General features: G+C 47.8%; 1 protein-coding gene and 1 pseudogene across 4 annotated transcripts in view; one reads left to right on the forward strand and one right to left on the reverse strand.

Annotated features, from left to right (window-relative positions):
- Positions 1 to 9,919, reverse strand: part of SYS1 (SYS1 golgi trafficking protein) — a 26,403-nt gene extending 16,484 nt beyond the window's left edge. The window contains exons 1-4 of one of the 3 annotated variants that reach the window (XM_081097492.1): positions 9,472 to 9,919; positions 9,021 to 9,260; positions 7,371 to 7,438; positions 5,560 to 6,178 (exon numbers count right to left, since the gene is read on the reverse strand). In XM_081097492.1, coding sequence (XP_080953618.1) covers positions 5,938 to 6,178; positions 7,371 to 7,438; positions 9,021 to 9,182 — 471 coding nt within the window. In that variant the 5' untranslated portion in view covers positions 9,183 to 9,260; positions 9,472 to 9,919 and the 3' untranslated portion in view covers positions 5,560 to 5,937. Of the gene's footprint in view, positions 1 to 5,559; positions 6,179 to 7,370; positions 7,439 to 9,020; positions 9,318 to 9,471 lie in introns of those variants that run through there. The other 2 variants (XM_081097494.1, XM_081097493.1) reach the window with 2 other exon arrangements.
- Positions 9,560 to 22,042, forward strand: LOC308522963 (protein FAM118B-like; annotated as a pseudogene). Its single transcript has 2 exons — positions 9,560 to 9,688; positions 21,256 to 22,042. The product of its transcript is annotated as a protein FAM118B-like (transcript).
- Positions 22,043 to 24,628: the final 2,586 nt, after the last annotated feature.

The raw sequence follows: 24,628 nt of genomic DNA on the forward strand, positions 1-24,628 counted from the left end.
GGGTGCTTTCGGGTGTTCCCTGGGGGCCAGATGCCTCACAATGGCCCTGCAAGCCCAGGAGAGAAGGAAACCACGGTGCTGAGAAGGCAAATACTTGCCCAGGCTCACACCGCTAGGAGAGGTGGAGCAAGAATTCTGATCTCAGTCTCCTAGCTGCTCCCCATTCCCTTTTCAGAAGAAAGGAAACAGCCATCACGCACATGCTTGCGCCCTGATTATCACAGAGCTGGTGTCAATAAATGGGTGTTGCTGGGCCCCACCTGAGTCACAGATCACGGAAAGCACTGAGTCAGGCGGGAACCTGGCACTGTGTCCCTACTGCTCCCACATGACCTGGCATGTACATCATCCAACCCCGAGCCCTGGTCCATCCATCCAGTGGGAGTCACCCTCTGTCAGTAGAAGCTATAGGGCCCTAACCATGCAGTTGGGAAGAGGAAAGCCCAGGCTTTCTCTAAGACTACAATCCTCCCTATTCCTTCCCCTAGAGCAGCGGTTCTCAACCTGTGGGTCGCGACCCCTTTGGCGGTCGAATGACCCTTTCACAGGGGTCGCCTAAGACCATCCTGCATATCAGATATTTACATGACGATTCATAACAGTAGCAACATAACAGTTATGAAGTAGCAACGAAAATAATTTTATGGTTGGGTCACAACATGAGAAACTGTATTTAAAGGGCCAGAAGGTTGAGAACCACTGCCCTAGAGGCAGGATGTGCTGAACAGATGCCTCAAGGAAAGCAGCAGAGCCATCTCTGACCCCACTCCCCTCCCCACCCCACCCTCAGGAGCCAGGACAGTTATGGAGAGGGCTCCCCAGATTGGGAGAGAGGGAAAAGGATGAGGGGCTACCCTTGAACCCTCCCACTCGTAATCCTTCACCCCACTGGTGTTCAGCACAACTGAGAACCAACGGGAAATGGAACGCATTTCCCTGGGGGCAGTGGGACAGCCTGGGCACCCTGCACTGGCTGCTCTGCTCTGCAGGGCTCTGCCTGGGTAAGGCAGCAGGCTGTCTTCCTGCCACAGCGCTCCCCTATCTACCATGCATCCCCCACTCCCCAACTCCCTGCCTAGCCCCCACAACTTCCGTGCAAGCACGCCCCAGTAACCTCAATTGGAGCTGTCTTCCCACTCAGCTTGCAATCCAGCCTAATTCCTGAGTCTCCATTTTGGTTCCCTTGCTGGACATCATCAATCTTCGAAATAACTTCTACTCCATCTTTCCTCGCAAACACTTTCCATTCTTCATGCCACCTTCTGTGAACTTCTGTCTTGCGTTCTCAGCAGGCCATTGGTCAGGACAGTGTGCTCCCAACCAAAAACAGGGGGAGGGCAAGGACAGGACCTGCACTATTCTTTGTGGGAGCCTAACCAGGGAACCCCAACTGGGGGCCCTAAGATTGGCAGCTTTGGCTTTGCCCCATGGGAGCCAGAGTTGCCCACAGGGAATGCTATGAAGTAGACAGGAGCCTGTGTGCCCAGGCTGGGCTCTACTGTGCCCAGGGCACCTGGGGGAGCAAGGATGCAGGCCTCCAGTGTGACTCCTAGCAGGTGCCTCTTCCAGCATTATCCCCACCTGCACTGGCACTTGGTCCTCAGGCAACCTGCCTGCCACAATCCCACAATTGGGGTCTCCCCACTACACCATCCCTTTGTTTAACCACTTCAATCTGAGGCTTCTCTTCTGGGCTCAGATCCTGATTTGGGATCAGAAGCCACTCCAGAAATGGCTTCCTAACAGTTAATAGACAAGAAGGGGGATTAAAGTGTTTAGGTGACTTAACAAGTCACATGACCTCTCTGAGGCTATTTCATCTGTCTATTAAACGGGAATACTAATATCCATTCCAGAGGGCTTTGAGCAAATCAGGCTTGATGTAGGCAAGGCCAGCTTGTGGGGTACTGAACAAATGTTTGGCCTTTTTTCCATGCCTTCTCCCTGGCTTTGCACCATAATAAAGCCCCAAGGCCAGTACTGGCCCTGTTTCTCATTTAATGAGCAGCTGCCTCACTGCCCACTAAAGGAAACAAGTGGCTTATTAAAAAGCCAATACTACATTCACATTCACAACCTTTTGCTAAGGTGGCATCTGGATTCCCGACACTTCCCTCTCCCTAGCTGAGTCATGTACCACTCAAACATAACTGGAACATGAAAATATGAAGCTATGGAAGCAGACAGGCCTAGCTTTTACTCTCAATGTACTCCTTATCTTCAATTTGTCTGCAAAATGAGGAAAATAATGGTGCCTATCTCTTTCATTAAGTGAGAATACATGTGTCACTTTGCAGTGCATGGCATAGAGGAGCTCAATACTTGCTGGCTCAGAAGAAAGGTGTGTTCTCTGTACAACTGGGGGCAGGGAAGGGCAAAACTGTAACAGACTTGTGGACCACTTCCTGTAAGTGCCAGGCCCAGTGCTGAGTGTTTTACACATGAGACTCAGTGAATCCTCACAACCACCCAGGGAAGTACTATTATCATTCTCGGCTGACAAATGAAGAAACCAAGGTAGGGAAAGGTTAAGTAGCTTAGCCACGGTCTCACAGCTAGTAATGGGGCTCCAGGACTTAACTCTGCACTCCATTACGGCTCTCTACAGTCTTCAGTACTAGATCCCTAGAATTTTGACTAGCCCAGGTAGGGGCAGGGACTGAAACTCTCCTCTCCGTCTACCCCCTCATCTCAATGCTGTTTGCACCACCCTTCACTAATTTCTTACAGAAAACCTCAAGCACCACAGTGGCTTTTAAGACCCTCTCCACAGAGAGCCGCTCTTGTGCCTTCAATCTGCCCCTCCCCCCAGCTCCTAAGGCTCTGTGGTCCTTGGGCAGGAGCTCCTTGCCTGCACACTGACTGCCTTCGGTGACTGCCAGAAGGAAGCCGCCTGATCTGGGAGTCACTGAAGGACAGTCCAACGTCTAAGAAACTGCTTCCAGGGGCGCCTATTGGAGCTGTGCACTCCAGAGGTCTCATGGGGACCTGGAGCTTCCCACCCACCCCTGCTGCCTACTGACTGCCATCTGGCCCCATTTGGCTCTGATCTGGACAGGGCTGCCCAGAACTAGAAGTTAGAGGCACCCTCTCTCTCCTTTCCCATCCTTCTCATGGGTTATAAACTATTCTGAGCACCTGCTGTGCACTAGTCTCCACTCCTTTCCAAATGGCCCGCGATTAGGTAGTGAGTAGGATAAAAGGAGTTCCAGACTTCAGACCCTTAGAAAGTCAAGAGATACACCAACTCACTGGTGGGGTGGATACAACTTTCCTTTATCCTTGGAAAGAAAAACATTTCCTACATTCCTCTGTTTACTTGGAAATCTGTGACCGTATTTAAAGTATATAAGTTTTTCTTTCTTTTTTGTAAAAAATGTATATCCGTTTTTCTTAGAAAGCTAGTAATGTTTACAAAGCACTATACATTCTTAGTATTTAAAACAGTACAATAGGGCCTGGCTGGTGTAGCTCAGTGGTTGAGTGTCGAACTATGAACCAGGAGGTCATGGTTTGATTTGGGGTCAGGACACATGCCTGAGTTTTAGGCTCGATCCCCAGTGTGGGGCGTGCAGGAGACAGCCTATCAATTTCTCTCTCTCTCCTTCTCCATTCCTCTCTGAAATCAATAAAAATATATTTAAAAACAAAACAGAAAACAGGAGAGTAGGGTGTGGAGGTATGATTATAAGGTGATAGATTATTTAACCAATAAGAATTTATACAACCTTTAATTATTAGTCTTCAGAATGAGTTTATTAATGTCACTACTGGAGCCCAAATCCTGGCTCTGCCAGCTCCTAACCTGTAACCTTTGGCAAATTCCTTATAGTTTCCTTATCTGTAAAATACAGAAGATATTTTCTATTCCAGGAAGTTGTTGTGAAGACTAAATGAGCAAGAAGATGTAAACACTTAGCCCACTGTTGTACATCTATTAAGCACTCAATAGACGCTTTTTATTACTAAAATGACATCACTGCCATTGCCCAATTCTCTCTGGAACTTCTAGATACTGCTTTTCTTGTTACTTTACAAATAAAAAATAAATCTCATTGAGGTCACATATCTTATCCAAAAATCAAATTAACACTCGAGGGGCAGAGATTTCTCATCACAGGAAATATGCAGAACGGCACAAGCTCTCAAAGGAAACCCCCCAGAAATGTGCCATCACAGATGAAGCGACCACCACAGGTGACCAAAGGAGATGACAGCCACATGAATGTGCTGATGCCTTCCTTAAAATAAAGTTAGTCACTTGCCTTTAGAGTTTGTGGTGTCTGGAAGGAAACCCACCAACCTAGGGAAGTCATCTCAGCTGGCCTTGCCTCCTGGACCTTGTAGCCAGGATTAGAATACTCTTAACAGGTTGCTTCCTTCCAGCTTAACTAGAGCGCCCTGAGTTAGGGAGGTGCTCACCCTTGCACTTTCCCAGCCTCTGCCCAGGCACATTTACTCATAAACCTTCATCTTGTCTGCCTCAATGCCCTCTTCTGGAGGGCTGGGGCCAGGAAGCTAGAAAGGCTTCCCGGGGGATGCAAAACGCACCTGTGTAGCCCTAACACTAAAATCTGAAGACTGACAGCTCTCTTGGGCAGACTTCAGAGGATCCAAAGAGGAACACCAATGGTCTCAATGCAGAAGTGGGTCTAGAAGAGTGTGTTCCCCTGGACATGTTCAGAAATCACCAGCAAACGAGAAAGGAGTCCTGAGAGTCATGGCAGTTCCCCCAAGGTGTAGCAGAGGAGCCTGCAGGTGGAGGGGGTGGGACATAGGAATTCCCTGCACTTAGTATTTTAACCAAATGGAGGAACAATCTGGGTCCAGCAAAGGCGGAGGTTACCTAATAATTCTTTCCATACAGCTCCCTTGCCTGGCTATGCTGATCTCTCACAGTCCCAACCATGGCATTACCAAGTAAATACAGGCAGAACCGTGGAAAAAACTGTATTATGTACATAGGAAGGACAGCTGCAGCCCCTCACAGAGGACACTCCACTCCCAAGAAAAATCTTAACAGCAAATTCCTATCTCCCTCAGCCCTGTAAGTACCGGTTGAGCTGGAAGGTTGGGCTTCCTATCTCTGGGCACCCATCATACCCCTGTCACTGAAGAGTTCCAAATAAGTCAGGAAGAAGGACCTATTGCCAGAACTGACATTCAGTGGGAGCTGTCGTGCCTGATCATTCCCAGAGAGTCTATTACGAGGGTTAGGTTGAGAGCGATGCTGGGACTCTTCTTTGGGTCCTAAGGCCTGCTATGTTGAAAGCTGGGAGCAGGGGGAGAGGGGGAGGGGCTACCCAGTAGAGAAAACTGCAAGTTAGTCATGGGTTCATGGGTGCACACACACATGCACAGCACAACAGAGGTTGTGCATTTTCCTTGTGCTTGATTGCCTCCATCTGCTGTCCTCTCCCTGACAGCAGCCTAATACTTTGAACCTACATCGTTTTCTGGGGTTATGAATCCAGACATCAAGCGTTTCTCCAAACAGAATAGCTACAACATGACAAAGATAACACTGTCCCAAGGAGACAAGACAGATGACTAGAAGAGTGGTATGCTCCAATCAGATATCCTTGATTTTTTTTTTTTAAATAACAGGCTGGTGACAGGTATGATGGCTCAAGAGTGACATGGTTCCAATTCTGTTACCCTGAAAGAGGTCCCCTTGCTGACCTCCCAGATACCAAGTTCAGATCCCTTTGCTGACCTCCCAGATACCAAGGCTTCAGCAGATGGGAGGCCAATCTTGCAGCTGTGATCCTGGCTGCAACCTGCCTTCTTGACAGGGCCTCACTATCTCTCCCACACCAACAGACTTCACATTTCCAGGGTTCCTCTCAGATTTGGGCTGGACCTCATCTGGAGGGTCTGAGCAGCCCAATGTGTTGGGGGGCCAACTGCCCAGCAGGGTGTCCAAAGGACCCATTTCTAGACATTGGATTTAGGGGCTGAGTTGAGGGGGATCTCCTTGAGCTCCGTCCGCATGCACAGGTACTCCCCGATGACAGCCATGAGCGCAATGCACACGGCTTGGACCAGCCACCAGGTCAGCGCCGAGGGGAAACGGGAGCTGTAGAACCAGCAGCCCAGGAGGTGAAAGAAATGGACAGTGACAGTGAAATCCAGACACTGCTTCCCTCGCCGGATGAAGTACAGCAAGCCCAGGGCACTGTGGGGAGAGGACAGCAGTGAGTTGTCACTGGGTTGTCCTGGCCTTAGTTAGGTTATTTGGGGAGTGGGGACAATTAGGATGACAGCACAGAGATCAGAAGCAAGCGAGCTAAGTGTGAAGCAAGGGTTACATTATTAATGCCTAGAGGAACCTGGCAGGTAATGCTGAGAGTGAGTCAGGCTGGGTAGAAGAAAAGCAAAAGACCAGGTTGATGACAAATGGCAACTGTCACTCAGGGGAATCCCAGGAATTGGTGAGGACTGTGGTACCCTGAAGCATAAACGTTCCATCTAAAGTGGGAACAAGCGCTACTTACAGCTGGGTAAATCATCATGCTAGAAGTGTGGCTTAGAATCAATCCTCTCATTTTTCAAGAGAAGCCAGAAATCTGGATTTTTTAGTATACCCTTTTAACTAAGTGGGAAAATGTTTTAAATACCATGCATGTACTGACAACTGTGAAAGCCAAACAACATATCTGGAAGCCAAATTGGAGTCAACCCACCAGTTTTCAACCTCCAATGTAAGATCAAGAGTAGTAATGTGCAAGGTACTGTTCTAAGTACTTCCATGAATTAGCTCATTTAATCCTTATAACTATAAAATGGGTAATATTATAAGCTTAATTTTACTAATGACAAAACTGAGGCTTAGACAGATTAACTTGTCTATAGTCACTAGACTAATGGGAAAGCTGAGGTTCAATGCCAAGTGAGATTGCCTCCAGAGCCTGAGATCTTAATCACTATGCTAACCTGCCTCTCAAGAGAAAGGCAGTGGTCATGAGTGACATTAGACCTTACCCAGTGAAACCCCTGTGTACAGATGAGGAGCCCAAGGCCCAGAGAGGAGGGAAGTAACGTGGCCAGTGTCACAGGGACCAAGAATAGAACCCAGTTCTCCTGACTCCCAATCTACTCCTTTCCTCACGTCATTCCACATCAAGGAAGTGATCTGAGACAGAAGGTGTCCCACAGGCAGCATGCACAGAGTAACACAGAACTTTCAAGCTAAGTCCAAACAGCAATGAAAGGAGCCCTGTGATGGAGCCAGTCCCGAAATTGGCCTCTGCCACCCATGTTAGTCCACTCCCCAGGAACGAATGCCAACCTGTCTCATGTCCAAATGTAGGAAGTTAGGTCCAGTGCTAAGACCCCAAAAGCAGGACAGCAAAACTGGTGATACTCACCAGGTGAGGGCGTTGAGGATGAAGGACATCATGGAGAGCCGGCCTGAAGGGGTGGAAAAGCCCAGGATCTGAGGGGGAATCACAAATGGAAACATGCTAGAGAAGTGACTTGGTAGAGCTCCAGGCTCCAGTACCTCACCCTAAAGAACTCTTCCCAGAGCACAGAAGACAATATGCCCCTTCGTCTGTATGGCAGCCTATTCCACAAGGTGCTTTCACAAACATCCATCATGGCCTCTCATCTGAACCCTCACAGCAGCCAGGAAGGTGTTATTAACTCTCATCTTACAAAGGGGGAATAAAAGCTCAGAGAAATTAAGTGACTTGCCTAAAGTGCTGTAGTCAGTAAACAGCAAGAGCGAGGTCTGGAACAGGGTTCCGCAAACCATGGCCCCAGGGCCAGGCACCTCTTTTGGTAAACAGTTTTACTGAAACACAGCCACACTCATTAACTTAGTATTGTCTAAGGCTGCTTGTGAGCTACAATGGCAGGGTTGGGTAGTTATGACTTAAAATCTTTACTAGCTCATCCTTTAAAAAAAGGTTTGCCCACCTCTGGTCTAGAATTCAGGTTGTGTGTGCATGAGATGGCTCAACAAAGCCCCGGATGGATTCCCACATGCCCTTCCCAGGGGGACAGAGGCTCCTCCGAGGGGGCTGCCAGGGACCTGTGGGGTGTAACCTCCACCCCTCTTGATGAAATACTGACGACCAAACACCTGCACAACCCTTTCGGCCCACAAAGGCCTTTGAAATCCGTAATCTCATATGATCCACGCAACCACCTCACAAAGCTATTGTTTTTGCTGCTATTCTTACCTCCCTTTGAATAAAACTGACTCAAGGGCTACACAGAGAATAAGCGACAGGAGTAGGGAATCCGTCCCAGATCTCCGGCTCCAAGGACAGGGCTCATTACGATACACCACGGCTGCCTCTCAGATGCAAGCACCTTTCAGGCCCCCACTACACTTTATAAAGTACTTCCATACCCCTAAGCCCCTTTGGGCCTCGTAATGTTCTGCTGAGGGTTATTCTGTCTGGTTTCCAGAAGAGGAAACAGGCTCAGAAAGGTGGAACAACTGGCCCAAAGTCCCGGAGCTACTATGTTTGGGCCGAGATTGAAGACCTAGCTTTTTTGAATAAAAAAAAATACAGGCTCTTTGCACTGCAGTCCACGGCCTCTCTGCTACTGGTCTCATCACGTTGTGAACAGAAAAACTGAGGTTCAGAAATATGAGGCTACTTGCCCCAGGTCACCCAGTTCGTAAGTGGACCTTAAACGGAGGCCCGACTTCCAAGTCCGGGCAGTTTCCATGACATCTCCTTGAATGCTTTCACCCGACCCCCCTCCCCAATTTGGCATCTGAGAATGTTGGGGCTCAGAGAAGTGAAGTCCAGAGTGTCAGCAAGGAGGTGTGTCAGGCTGCCCAGGACCCGGCCCCTTCCTTTGTACTGAATCGGCCTCTCTGTTATCAGCCACTCGCCATTCCATTTTACAGGCGGGGCAGCAAAGGCTCAGTACGGGAGGCCTTGCCCAGGGCCTCAAAGCGGGAAGGTGGCCCAGCCAGGTCGACAGCCCGGTGGTGTCGGACGCAAAGCTCACTGCGTGAAGCCGAGGCACCCGCCGCGCTCGCCCGAGGACCCTACCTCGGCGTTGAACATCTGGTCCAGCGAGGGGCTGCCGCGCAACAGCCAGTCCACCAGCGCCAGCCACAGGCCCAGGGAGCCGTAGTAGACGTTCTGCATGAGGACGATCTGCGACACGATCAGCACCGGGTCCCACACGTAGCTGCGGAACTGGCCCGCCATGCCTGCCCGCAGGGGTCGGCCTCCGCCGGGGGCCTGAGTCAAAGCGGCCCCGCCATGGGCTCCAGGGCGCCCCGGCACCTGCCAGGACACATGCCGAGCCTCAGCCAGCCGGCCGTCACCATGGCAACACCACCCAGCCCGGGAGGAGGGGCCGGGACGGAGGAGGCGAGCCCATTTCGGGAGTGGAGGGGGGAGGGACGGACAGACCCATTCCCAGAGTGAGGGAAAACCCTGCCCGTCCGGCTGCCCGGGCCCCGCCCGTACTCCGGCTCCCCCGGGGTTCACTCACCGGTGACCGACTCGAGGATCCAAAGGTCCGAGCGCGGCCCAGCCTGCCTCACCGGCCGACCCCCGGAACAGTCTTGACAGACCGAACCATGGAGGAGAGGCCCTACCAGCCTAGAGAGGCAAAGCTCCTGCGACCCGAGCGGCTGCGGCGGCTGCGTAGGAAGGAAGCGTTTCCGGGGACAGCGGCGGAGGGGCGGGACCGCGGCTGCGCAGGCGCGGTGGGTGCCGGCCCCGGCGGCGCGGCGCGGCGAGGGTGTGCGCGTGCGTCAAGTGAGGCGCGACGGCGGTCGGAAGTGAGGCTGGAGGATCGTAGAGTTCGCGTGCCCTCTAGAGGGGAATTTTGAAGAAAAAGAGAGCAACTAGGGGAGAAGGAAGCGGGGTAGTCCAGGGCGAGGAAATGTTGACTCTCTTTAGAAAAGATTTCCAGGATTTTCTTTCCCTTAAAGTCTGGGATGTTTGTAATGAATCTATGCTTCCACCGACGATTTTGCCATGGTTCGCGTTCCGCAGGTGATTGACCTGAGGGTCAGTGAAGGAAAGCAACAAGCTGTCTGCGTCCAAGACATGAGTTGGTGGCACCCGGGATTCGAATCCAGGTGTTGGCAACACCACAGCATGGATTTTATACCTATTTGGTGCCGGTAAGGTTGGGACTCATACTACAGAGAGTCCCTGCCCTCAGACAAGAGTAGTGGGTGTTTTATCCATATATATAATTTATATATATATATATATATATATATATATATATATATATAACTTATATTTATAAATACATATAATTTATATTTATATTATTTATATTTATATTTTGAAAATTACAAAACCAACAGGTTCAGAAGCCCTGAAGGTCCTGGGAGCAGATCCTGACTGCTTGCCGCCATGACTGTTTCCTCTCAGGCTTCTCTTCTGAGCCCAAATAGTGTGGACAGTCAGTAAATATTTGCTGAATGAGTCAAGAACAGAGAAAGGGCAACAGCAAACCGATGAGTCACTTTATTTCTTCACCGGCAGGACAACCCCCCCCCCCTTCATTGATAATAGTCCACCCCCCCACCCCCACCCCCCACCCCTGAAATGAAGGGAAGTAGCTGGTTCCAGGAAGGCACCGTGAGTTTCCCAACCAGCCGTAGGAGCTGCATGACTAGCAGGCCACTTCCTTCTCTAACCTGCGCTTCCCTGTTTATGGAATGGGGGGTTAGACATTCATGTTTTCCAGCATTGCATCTACCCTCTGCTAACTATTTTCCCATTTAAGCAAAGTACCAAAGACCCATGTAACTACCAACCAGAACTTCTGAACAGCATGCGATAACCATATTATCACCTTGGGTGATACAATTCCAGACAAAAGTAAAGAAACTTGAGACTTTATCAAGAGAAAGTATGTGATTTCCCTTATCATTTGGAAATACTGTAAACAGTTCACTTAGCCTCCGGTTTGGAAGTTATGAAGGCCCGAAGATTTCTGAGGGACTTTCCAGCTCAACCAGCCTCTTAGGTGCCTCAATGCGGCTCAATGAAAATACAGGGGTGGGCCCTCGCTATCGCCACCTGCTGCTCACCCCGTGGGCTGGCACAGCACACAGGCTTAGTGCTGAGGAGAGGGACAGGCTGCTGCCAAACCTGAGGGCGGAAAGCCGAGATGTTGTCTTCAAGCAGTTCCATTTCAGAACCTTCAACGGGGCTTTGGCTTCATAACAAGAGTGGCCCTGCAGGCTGAGAAACGGGACCACCATCCTGAGTGGTTTAATGTGTACAACAAGGTCCACAGCACCTGAGCACCCATGGGTGTGCAAGCTTGTCAGAACGGGACATAAACCTGGCCAGCTTCATTAAACAAATGACCTAGACCCTGCCTTTCCTCTTCAGGGAGAGGGGTGACTGAACTGGAAATCCAGAGAGAGAACAGAGGAGCCCCAATATTTGCTACAGTCAAAATTGCCAAGTCCGTCCGGCTGCCTCCATTTAGGGGTGAGTCTTCGCTGTGGAAAGAGATGCCAGCATCACTGCCTACACCATGCTCTTCATCCTTGGGCTCTATTAAATGTACACTAATTTGAATAAGATGTTCCCATCCTTTATGGCTTCCTAGCAACAGTAATGGTCTGCTTTCCAGGCTATGTCTTGCTCCTTTTCTAATTCATTTCCCAAGAAGCTGTGATAAAAGCTGTGTCTAAGATAGACAGAATCTTATCTTAGAAACCAGGATCCTAATGCCACCCCCTCCTATGTGATAGAAACACATGTGCTTTTATGCCTCAAAACTGTTTCGCTGGTGGGAGGGGGGAGATTCAGGGGTGTGGCAAAAGTAGGTTAATAAGTAGTAAATAAAACAATAAAGAATAATAAAGAATAAACTATATTTAGTGTAAACCCACAACTGTAAACCCACTTTTGCACACCCTGCATATATTCAAATCCTCGGGTCCCTAATTACAGGATCTAGTGTTTCTGAGAAAACATATTTTTAAATACCTACATGATCTTGTTTCAGCCTCACAATCCAAAAAGATAGATATTATCCTTTTTTATAAAAGTAAAAACTGCCGTAACCGGTTTGGCTCAGTGGATAGAGCGTCGGCCTGCGGACTGAAGGGTCCCGGGTTCGATTCCGGCCAAGGGCATGTACCTGGGTTGCAGGCACATCCCCAGTAGGAGATGTGCAGGAGGCAGCTGATCAATGTTTCTTTCTCATCGATGTTTCTAACTCACTATCTCTCTGTAAAAAAAAAAAAAAATCAATAAAATATATTTATAAAAATAAATGTAAAAACTGAGGCTCAGAGAAGGGGGTGACTCTACCTAGGTCAGAAGCACATAGGAAGCCAAGTTAGGATTCAAACCCATGACATCTGACTCCAAACACCAAGGTACGTTTCCAGAAGAAAGAGAGAGAGAGAGAGAAGAAAGGAAGGAAAGGAAAGAAGGAAAGGGAAGGGAAGGAGGAAAGGGGAAAGGAAAGGAGAAAGGAAAAGAGAAAGAAAGCTAACTGACATGCTGACACGAGTGGTGGAGTAATGGGAAGTGGAAAAGGAACAGTGAAGCCCTCAGCTCAGGTAGCTCTGGGTAAGGGAGGAAGGGTGGTGGGAGGAGAGGCGCAGGAGAAGTGCTTGAGAGGTTTAACTTAGTTCCTGAAAGCAGCTTCGTCTTCCTGCCAGGTGCTGGAACGTGTGGCTCTTCCTGAGGTGTGTCGCCTGACGTCACAGCTGGACCCTGTCCACCGCCTCTCCTCCCACAGAGGGAAGGCTCTCCCTGCCCATTCTCCGAAATGGAAAATGCCCGAAGTTGAGGCAGGCTGGATAGCTGGTGCTGGTGTCCTTAGAGCCTGGAATTTTGTTTCTGGGAAACCCCCAAGGGCCAGCAGGACAGCCCACTGCAGTTTCCTTTTCCGTGAAGGATGCCAGCTCTTGAATTCTCACCATTCCTAGCCCTAGAAGTGGGCACCCTCCTGTGTTTTTATTAAGGTGCAACAAGGAAACCAAGCGCTGGGGAAACCGCAGTCACTCCCTTGGCCAGCCTCCTTGGTCCATTTTAAGGATTTGACCACAGGCAGCTGGAGAAGAAGAATGAGCTTTGGGTTCAGACCACAAAGCCTGAGCTAGGACTACACTGACTTGTCATGTGACCTTAGGCAAGTCCTGTGCTGGTTCTTAGAACACCAAACTGTAAAACGAAAGAGAGGATTGGACTCAACTTGCAAAGGCAGTCCATGGCCCTGTTCCATCTGAATCACCTCAGGAACATATCATATAGCAGATTCCCAGGCCCTGTTGCAAGCCAAAGTCTGAATCTTCAGAAGCAGAGTGCAGAAATCTGTAAATCTAAAGAGCTCCCCAGTGATTCAGAGGTACAGCTATATTTGGTAATTACACAACAAGATTATCTGTAATTGACTTCAAACCAACTCCTCCTCTTAGCAGAAAATTGCTCTGTGACCTTGCTATGTGTGTGCCTCTCTTTGGACCTCAGGGTTTTTTTCCATCTGTAATATGAGGGGGTTGGACTAGAATAGCTGATCTCTAAGGGCCCTTCTCTTGCAGCCAATTTTGCGATTCCAAACTTATGAATGAAATTTTAAACTTGAGGTCAGAGGCAGAATGACAAACAGCCACAAGCTGGGACAAACTGTCCCGGGGGAGAGCTTCTGATCACTTGGTGACGCCACTTATGTCACTCCCACACTGGGCCCCGCTATGGGCAAGTGAGGACAACTGCTGCTGGGGTCACATTCCAGATCCACCCCCACAAACCCCCTGGGAAGTGTCCTCATACAGGTCTAAGGACTTTGGAACCCTGCTTGTATTTGAATCCTGGCTCTACTACTGTCTTGCTGGGTGACCTTGGGGGAGTTACTTCATCTCTCTGAATCTCAGCTTCCTCCTCTATAAAATGAGAATCAGAATAGTACCCATGTCACGGGCTGCCTAGAGGGTCAAATGTGTGCTTATCTCACTACCTGATGCACAGTCAACATTATGTAAGTGTTAGTGATATTAATTATTGTTATTTTTCTTCTCTTGGAATGTGGGAGTGGCAATACCCGATCTCTTCTCTCAGATTTATGGCAAGGATCTAGGTAGCTATCAGAATGAGCCCAGTGCCTGGCATGTAGCAGAAGCTCAGTAAATGTGGTACCCTCGTTAATCCCACCCCACGCCCAAGGGTCTCCAGCTCCCTACCTTTCTTCCTTTTCCCTTCCCTAGGCTACCTTACAGCCCAGCTCACATGATCCCTTTCAAAGAATGTTTGGTGAAAACACGTCAGTGGAGATGGGTGCCTCAGGGACAGGTTATATAACCCCACGCTCACACTTTTTGGAACCTATGTGGGAGGCCAGCGTTTGGCTCCTTGTCCTCTGCATCAGTGACCATCCTGGGCTCTGGGCAGCGAGTTCCTCTCTTAGAAGTGAAGTTGGAGAGAGAGAGACTTCATCAGCTGCCTATTTTCTCCCCCAGATTGAGAATCCTTTGTTACCTAGGCTTTTTTTAAGGGCTGTGTGTGGCTCCATGTTTGAGAAGGAGTATTTGCTGAGCACCTACTGTGTGCCAGACATTTATATTTGCTCATTTGATCTTTATATAATTTCTAAAACAAGCCTGTGAGTTGTGGATACAATATTCCCACTTTTTGATGAGGAAACTGAGGCTCAGTTAGTTGACAGCTGGGTGTAGTTGGTCTTGACCCTAACTAGAAATTATTCCTTCCTCTGACCTTGAAGGATTCAGGGCATTTTAAGAAGAAAAGCTGTGTTCTTCACCTTCTTTTCATTATCATTCGTTCATTTAATCATTCACTTGATATTCATTGGCATTTACCAGGAACTGGTCTGGGTGATACAGATATACACAAATAAAGTGAAGAAAGATAAAAACTCTGACTTCATGAAAACTTTATGTTATCATGGAGGAGACGGACAATAAACAAGTCAACCAAATGATAATATTCAACATCAAGTAGTGCTATGACAGAAAATGGGGAAGGAATAGAGAACAAAAATGATAAGGAATTAGTTCAGAAATGGCAATCAGGAAAGACTTCCCATTTTAAGTAGAGATCTGATTGGAGTGAAGGATGGAGCCAACTGATTATCTGGGAAGAGCATTCCAGATAGAGGGAACGAAGTTCCTCCGAGGCAGGAGTGAGATTGGCATATTGGAGAGATAGCAAGGAGGCCAGTGTCACCTGAATTTAGTGAACAAAGGAAGGAGTGGAGGTTCCAGCCACCAACCCTCGCCCAAGAATTTCCAGCTGGCAGTTCATTATCACCTTACCACACCCCCTGGGAGCTGAGAAAGGGGAGTAAGGGTGGGAGTAGGTGGGAGGGGTAGAAAGAGGGGGACAGCTTCATTCACTCATCCAACAAATATTTTTTAAAATATGTTTTAAGAGAGAGGAAGGGAGAGAGAGAGAAACATTGATGGGTTGCCTCCAGCATGCACGCCTACTGGGCATTGGACCCGAAACCTGGGCATGTGCCCTGACCTGTAATGGAACCAGTGACCTCTCAGTGCACAGGAAGATGCTCAACCAACTGAACCACACCTGCCAGGGCACAACAAGTATTTGTTGAGTGCTTCCTAGGTAGTGGGCACTAGGCTAGTCTCAATATAGAAAACAGACACAGCCCCTCCCCTCAGGCAGCTTCTGATCTAGCAGAGGAGACACACAGTAAAGCAAGAAAACAAATAATTGTATAAATATAAATGGCAGTGAGTGTTATGCAGGAAGTAATATAAAAGAATGTGGGCCTAGCTGGTCAGGCTCAGTGGATAGAACACCAGCCTGCGGACTGAAGGGTCCTGCGTTTGATTCCAATCAAGGGCATGTACCTTGGTTGCAGGCTTGATCCCTGGTTATGGTGGAGGCAACCAATCAATGTGTCTCTTTCTCCTCCTCCTCCTCCTCCTCCTCCTCCTCCTCCTCCTCCTCCTCCTCCTCTTCCCTTCCATTCTCTCTAAAAATCAATGGGAAAAATATCCTCAAGTGAGGATTTTTTTAAAAAAGGAACTTGGGCAGGAACACAGTTTGACCTCAGGGAAAGGTCTCTGTGAGGAGGTAAACTTGAAAGATGATGGAGTTAGCCCGGGAAGGAATGTGGCAGGCAAAGGGGACAGCGTTTGTCACAGCCCTGTGCCATCACATGCTCATCCTCATTTATGGGAGGAGAAAATAGAAAGCCGAGATGTGTCATAAATCAAATGGCTAGCCAGGCTTCAACCGAGGTCCTTTACCTTCCTGCCCTGTTACCTTTCTGTTGCACCAACAGTACTTGCTGTCTTCAAAGAGCACATTCTGAGTTCTGTGGCATCTGGAAAATACACTCTCTCCACCTTAACCAGACGTTGGATGGAGGCTGGGGAAAAGGACCTCAAAAGAACAAAGAAATGCCCAGGCTCGTGTGGCTCAGTGGTTTAGCGTCAACCTATGAACCAGGAGGTCATGGTTCAATTCCCGGTCAGGGCACATTCCTGAGTTTCTGGCTTGTCCCCTAGTGTGGGGCATGCAGAAGGCAGTGGATCAATGATTCTCTCTCATCATTGATGTTTCTATCTCTCTTCCTCTCCCTTCCTCTCTGAAATCAATAAAAATATATATATTTTTTAAAAAGAGCAAAGAAAGTTGGGAGGAAAGGGAAAATGAGTGATTATTACAGTGTGATGCTGAGCTGAGGTTCAAAGTGTCTTGCTCTTCACTCTAGCTGCACTCGCTGTGGCACCTGAATCACGTGGCCCTGTGCTACCACATAAAAGTCCTCAGATGAATGATGGTCTCTAGCAAGACTCAGAGGCAATAGGGAGTTTGTGAAAAGTGCCTCAGGCTGGAAACCAAGGGGTCTGAGTTTAGATGAAGCGCTGTAACCCAGACAACTCATTTCACCCCTCTGAGCTTTAGTTTCCTCAACTATACTATACACTGGTTGTAATAAAACCCTCCCTGGCTACCCTCTGGAACTGTCTGGGTGTGCAAATGCAATAATAGCTAGATGAAACCTCTTTGAAGAACTCTGTAGAACTCTGCCAATGGTTAGAATTGTTATTATCTATGCCTTTATCTAGCTGTCAGAGTGGGATGCAGGGAAAGCAAGAGCTTAGTATGCGGGTGGTTCTCAGGGACAAATCTTTCAACCTCTTTTCCAGTACCTTCCTCTCTTCTCCTTTGAGGATAGGACACTTCAAAAATGTTTCTGTGGGGAGAACAGGAATCAGACCCATAAGCTCAGTGGGACATGGGGAGAACAAAGAAACTGGATTTGAATCTTATCTTAGTCAGCTGTTGCTGCATAACAAATACCCCCCCCCCCAAAATCTCAGTGGCAAACAGCAAAAGCATGTATTTCTCAATCATGGGTTTGCAGGTCAGCTTTGTTACAAGGTTTGCTGTCATTTTTCCTCTCTGAGCCTGTTAGAAATACTACCCACTTTACAGGCTCAGAGGAAAGATGAGTTCAACACTCCCACTTAACTAAACGTACCTTCTGCTCAGGGAATGTTAGAAGCTAGACCAGCCGTGGGCAAACTATGGCCAGCGGGCTGGATCCGGCCCGTTTGAAATGAATAAAACTAAAAAAAAAAAGACCGTATCCTTTTATGTAATGATGTTTACTTTGAATTTATATTAGTTCACACAAACACTCCATCCATGCTTTTGTTCCGGCCCTCCGGTCCAGTTTAAGAACCCATTGTGGCCCTCGAGTCAAAAAGTTTGCCCACCCCTGAGCTAGACGATGTTCACCTTCCAGGCCAGCGGTTCTCAACCTGTGGGTCGCGACCCCTCTGGCGGTCGAACGACCCTTTCACAGGGGTTGCCTAAGACCATCCTGCATATCAGATATTTACATTACGATTCATAACAGTAGCAACATTACAGTTATGAAATAGCAACGAAAATAATTTTATGGTTGGGTCACAGCATGAGGAACTGTATTTAAAGGGCCAGAAGGTTGAGAACCACTGCTCTAGGCCAACTAGTAATCCAAGAACTGGTCTGACCTGAAAGCTCTCGCTCTAGGAGACAATGAAGGACCATCAGACTGGCTGTCCCCCAAATTTAGATGAGAAGAGAGAGCCAGTCAAAGAATCAGAGGCACACATCCAGGAAAAAAGGGACACCACGCAGGCTTCAAAAGATGGAGAGAAGTCAGCCAGCCCCTGGAGTCATCTTAGCTCTTGATGTCTTTTCTATTTTAGTCTTTAGCCCTCCTATATCCTTCAAAAAAAAACCCACACACTTTTTTCTTAAAGAGTTCTGAGACACGGTTCCTTTCAATTGCAAGAGCTGCTTTCACACAGAGGAGTTAGGCATAAAGTTGCCAGCCCTCTGGGGGCTATTTTCACGCATAAGGAAACTGCTTAAGAGCAAGGAAGATGTCTCATTCACCGGGATTTTTCAAAAGGTCTCTTACACAGATGTTCATCAAAAGTTTATTGGGCCATAACCGGTTTGGCTCAGTGGATAGAGCGTCGGCCTGCAGACTGAAGGGTCCCAGGTTCGATTCCGGTCAAGGGCATGTACCTTGGTTGCAGGCACATCCCCAGTAGGAGGTGTGCAGGAGGCAGCTGATCGATGTATCTCTCTCATCGATGTTTCTAACTCTATCTCTCTCCCTTCCTCTCTGTAAAAAATCAATAAAATATATTTTTTAAAAAGTTTATTGGATAAATGACCATAGGAATGCATTTCTATGCTTGCCTCTAAGGACAAACATCCAAATGACATTCGTCTAGTGACCTATACAGCCAACACTGACTTGAGCAAAGCACCAGGGATACATCTGTGAACAAGACGGTCGGTGTCCCTGCTTTCATGGAGCTACATCTGGGGGGGAAACAGATGATACATAAGTAAAAGAATAAATACGTGCTGTCAAGTAAGAAAGTGTTATAACAAAAAATAATGAAAAGGAAAAAAAAGCAAGGAGAATTAGTGATTGGAGGGGGTGAGAGTTATTTTTAGAATTCGTTGAAATGCCTTACACGGATGCTGACTCATTGTGTGGGCCTTGGTTTGCCTATCTTACAATCGATTTGCCTGTCTCTGAGGTTGAAAGGTCTGGGAGGGTCCTTCCCAGTGTCTGTAGTTATGCAAGACAGTGGCTGGACATTCCATGGGCTCTGGAAGCTCATTGTCTGGAACTGGAGCAGGATTTGCATGTTGAGGAAGGCTGTGGAGGGTTGCTGCCATTCTGGGAGAGAGCCCCACACCCACTCTCTCAGCTGTTCTGAAAATAGTGACATGATTACTGCTATTTGCTTTGTGTGAGGAGTTGTTGGGGAGGGGGATAACTCCAGACACAGAGGAGACCTCTGTGATCATAAAAACAAACGGCATTTACATGCTAGGTACTGTGCTAAGCACCGTACTCTCCATAATCATGATAGAACAACCATAATGACTCAAGTTACAAATGAGGAAACAGAGGCACAGAAAGGTCAGGTGTTCGGCCCCAGGTTACTCAGCCAGGATTATAGCCCAGGTCTCTCTGACCCTGAAGCCTATGCCCTTAAATTCTGTGACTTAGAGAGAAAGGAATGTCTGCTCAAGGACAGGGACAGATAGAGTACCAGAGGCCTCAGGGGAAAGAGAGATGAGAGCTAGACAGAGTGAGGGATTTAAGAAGGCTTCCAAGAGGAGGAGGCATTTGAGCTGTAGCCGCTTGGCTCTGGTGTCTCCGGATGCTCCAGTTGCGCACCCAGCTTCAGTTGGCTCTGCCTGAGAGGCCTGGGGAAGGGGGAGGGGACCTTCACCCTTGTTGGCTGAATTCCAGCTCCTTTTTTGAGCTGTGTGAGGTGGATGCCTGCTGACTCCTTAAATTACTTCTTTGCTTGAAAGGAAGCTGGGTGAAGAACATCCCCCAGACTCACTCCATCTCAAGGGTAGAAAATAAGAAAGGGGTGGAGGCCGAAACCAGTTTGGCTCAGTGGATAGAGCGTCGGCCTGCGGACTGAGGGGTCCCAGGTTCGATTCCGGTCAAGGGCATGTACCTGGGTTGCGGGCACATCCCCAGTGGGAGATGTGCAGGAGGCAGCTGATCGATGTTTCTCTCTCATCGATGTTTCTGACTCTCTATCTCTCTCCCTTCCTCTCTGTAAAAAATCAATAAAATATATTAAAAAAAAAAAAAGAAAGGGGTGGGGGAACCAATATGGGGCATGTACTATGGACCTGGCCATCACTTTATTCCATCCTCCTAATTACCCCCAAGAACTAGCCTTTTAACCCCATTTTGCTGAGGAGCAAAGTAACTCTCAAACTTTCCTCCAAATGTCAAGGATTTATTTACTTATTATTTATTTATTCATTCATTCATTCATTCTTCTTCTTCGTCTTCGTCTTTGTCTTCATCTTCATCTCTGTCTTCTTCTTTAAGTAGGTGATGGAACAAGGATTTTAATCAAGAACTTCTTATCCTAAAACCTGTGTGGGTTTTGTTTGTTTTGCTGGATGGCTTTTTGTTTTTCTTGTGTTTTTTGTTTGTTTGTTTGTTACTTCAGTCTCAGACAGAGACTTGGGGACTTCAATTCAGTTCTACAAAACCTTGACTACTGCATTTTGTTTTCTGGGAGACAAAGAAGAATGCATTAGAACTTTTTAAAGGGCCTCAGGGTTTGGTCAAATTGTTTTTAACACTTTGGAGATCATGACTTTGTTGTGGATATAAAGAGCGAATCTGAAGTTTCTTGCCCCAGAAACATTTACATAGAGATATACCTTCCAAAAAGTAGTGACCATCCATGTTCCCTTTGCCCCCAACCCAAGGAGCACAGGTTAAAACCCCACAAGGCCGCAATTAGCTGTATTCAAACATACTGCACACCTTCAGAGAGATTCTCAGAACTTGGAGAAGGGGAGTTTAATTCTTTTAATTTCAGGGGTTTTATAGAAGCGTTATAGAAGAGCTTCCAGTAACTAGGAGTCTTCGATCTTTTTTGCTAGTGTACTCTCTAAATGATTATTGAAAACGGATGTACTTCCTGGTACACTTTTTAGTTAACAGGTAACCTTTTTCATCAAAAGTTGACATAGTTATAAAGGTTGTAATTTCTGACACATTGTAAAGTCATACATTTAAAAATAAATGGTTACAAAACTCTTTAAAATCTATCCAGTTAATTAATACCCTAGCAATTTGATACTTACAACCATCCATTTAAAAAATACATGAACAGAGTTAGAGCGGTGGCAGCTTTTGGAGCGGATACAAAACTCCATGGCATCTATAGGGAGCCAAGCCTCTGACAACATTTGTGAGTCTTCAGTGATGCCCCCCCACCCCTGCCCCCAGAGGGACGGGGGGCGCGGGAAGCCCACAACGCTGTCTCCAAGCTTAAAGAGTCAGAAGCCTCGGGAACTTATGCTGGTGATTGGAACAGGCATGAGTGCTGTGGATGCACCATAGTTTCCAGCCCTGAAATCCTGGAAGGGGTTAATTCAGGCCTAACTGGATGCTGCCACTGATTGTGATCCTCTAGAGGATGAGGAGAGCAAAAATTTCAGAAACGTCTCTGTGAGGACAAGGATCCTACTCATGTTGCCCGTGATCTTACTCAGGAACTCTCCTCAGGCTAGTAATGACTGATCCACATGCTTCAAGGACTGTTTATATGCAATGACTTGGACTCAAAGATGGGAGACTCGAAAACAGCTACTTCACCCAATGGAAAGTGGAGCCCTGGTATTGACCTCACATTTCAACAATCTCCTGGAACTGTACGCAGCAGATCAGGGAAAACAACGTGAATCACTTGACCTCACTGATGAACAGAAGGTGCTAGAGTGGGCTCCTGAGAAGCGGAAGCTGAGCCGTGTTACAGGTCCATGGGGCCGACACCAACCCTGGTGGCCCTGTCTTTCATCCAGCCGGGCATCAGAATGTGCTCAGGAACACTGAAGTTATGAGAGAGATTCCGAAACTCCATGTAAACAAGTCACTTCTTTCCCTGGGGTGTGGCCAGATTGTGAATGACACCACTTTCCAAGCCCTTTTCCAGCAGGCTGTCAAGCATAAATCTGACATAATGCATTTCATGCTGGTTTGGATAGGAGATAGAAATGAGTTCAAAAAGCTTTGAGAAGGCATGGGAAACAGGGATTTACGCTGTCCCTTATGGAAATGAATATACTAATTTTCCAGAATATTTCAAGCCACTGGCCTGTGAGATGTCCAGGAGGCATAGATCAGCAGGGATGGTGAGAGGTCGTCAGCTAAATGGTTCTTTTGCAGCACACAGTGAAATAGACCACAGGACACGAGGGGGCTACAGATGTCACCACCATTAGACCAAGCTATAAGGCCCTACCGGGGACAGTGTTTAACAGTACACTTACAAGAACCCAACACAGCTCCTACGAAGAACCAAGACCCAGAAGCTGAAGGCTGTGGCTCCATCGAATGGGGGGGAACGTTCCAACTTAATCCTTCTTGCCAGTGGACTCTTGGTCTGTTTTTGGTTTTGTATTGTTTTTGTTTGTTTATTTGTTTTCTCCAGTTTGAGAATGTGTCCTGTTCCAGTTTGAGAATACCCAAGGGACAACACAGATGTAGCTCACCCGCCCACCCCTAGGCTGGACACACTGCTTGTGTCCATGCAGCAGGTCAGTGTGGTATCCGCCGAGCAGGCTGCTGCTCTGCATGAAGGGCTGGGATGTAGATGCCAAGGCCTCACCTTGGCCCTCAGTGTAGTCTGTACTCTAGACTTTGTGGTTCAATGAAACATAATGACTTTAAAAAAAAAAAAAAAAAGGACTTGAAGCTTTAGTTTTCTAGATCTCTTCCAGTGTACAGTATTTTACTTACTCACTGTATTAAAAGCTTGTTTATTAAAAAAAATACATGAACAGGCTTTTCTCTACATCATTCCTTTTTCTACTCGAACTCAAATGTCCACTCCATGTTCCACCACAAAATTTTACCATATGTATTTTTATGCTTGAATAGCTTATTGATAACTCTGCCATATTCCTCTGTCTAAAAATATATGTGAATATTGGATCATTATTTTACTTTCTATGACCATAAGACTAGGTATTAAATTTTTCTATCATTATAATTATCACTAGGGGCGGGGGGGGGGGGGAGTGTCCCTCAGCCCAGCCTGCCCCCTCTCACATACTGGGAGCCCTCAGGCGTTGACCCCCATCACCCTCCGATCGCCTGATCGGCCCCTTGCCCAGGCCTGACGCCTCCGCCAGAAGTGTCAGGCTTGGACAGGGGACCCCCACCTCCCCCCGATCACTGGCTCTGGCCCCCGCCCAGGCCTGAGGCCTCTGGCCCAGGAATCATGCCTGGGCAGGGGACCCCCATCTCCCTCTGATCGCTTGCTCCACCCCCCGCCCAAGCCTGACGCCTCTGACCCAGGCTTCAGGCCTGGGCAAGGGGACCATCATATCCCCCCAATCCCCGGCTCCGCCCCCCACCCAGGCCTGATGCCTCAGCCAGAGGAGTTGACCCTCATCACCCTCTGATCACCAATCACCGGATCGGCCCCTTGCCCAGGCCTGAGGCCTCCGGCAGAGGTGTCAGTCCTGGGCAGGGGACCCCCAGCTCCCTGCAGTTGCAGGCTCCGCCCCTGCCCAGGCCTAAAGCCTCTGGCCTAGGCGTCCAGCCCAGGCAGCGGGGACCTGCAGTGGCAGCGGGGGGCGCCGTGATCGTGGGCTTCGCTTTAGGCCCAGGCAAGGGACCCCTAGCTCCCGGGACTGCCAGCTTCGACCGTGCCCAGCTCCCATCGCTGGCTCCACCCCTACTTCCTGCTATCACTGGCCAGGGCGGCAAAGGCACCTGATTCTTTGATCATGGCCAGGGGGCAGGGCAAAGGCGGCCCCAGGGCCGCCTTTGCCCTGCCCCCCAGCTCTTAGCTCCCCCCTGGGTTTCTGATCACTGTCAGTGGCAGGGGGCTTCTTCCTGCTTTCCCTTTCGCCTCCCTCCATTGTGCCTACATATGCAAATTAGCCGCCATCTTGTTGGCAGTTAACTGCCAATCTTAGTTGACAGTTAATTTGCATATAGCTCTGATTAGCCAATGAAAAAGGTATCGCCGTACGCCAATTACCATTTTTCTCTTTTATTAGTGTAGATAAGTATGCAATTGATCAGAATAATGGAAATGCATTATTTCCAGTTTTTTAATGTCCCACCAAAACGTTTAACACCTAGACAAAAAAAAAGAAAAAAAAACTTTTAACACCTTTGTTGAGATACAACTGACATAAAATAAACTACACATATTTAAAGTGTACAGTTTGACATATGTATATACTCATGAAACCAATCCCCAAAGTTTGCTAAGTAATTATTAAACCGAAAGGTAAAATTGGGTGATTTTCCTCCCCAATTAGTTCACATATCTCTGGGTGAATACTGTTTGTGCTACAATGAGATCGTTTTAGCAATACTTTTCATTCCTAATTTTTACAGCTGTTGAGCAGTGGTCTGCTGAAACCAGCTTGTACTGGTTCAAGTTTTGGGAATTTTGTGGGTGGTAGTTAAACATAATCATTACTAAAATTTAAATTATATAAACTTACAATTAAACGAACTATATAAGAAACAAAGAAAATAAGTACCCAAAACTCATCACTGCCTAATTATTTGTCTACATTTTACTGTTATCTATGCTCTTGATATTATTTGCACCTATTGTATTTGTGTGGTAGAAATA

The sequence above is a fragment of the Myotis nattereri genome (assembly GCF_964212035.1).
Source record: "Myotis nattereri genome assembly, chromosome: 8".
NCBI classification, from domain to species: domain Eukaryota; kingdom Metazoa; phylum Chordata; class Mammalia; order Chiroptera; family Vespertilionidae; genus Myotis; species Myotis nattereri.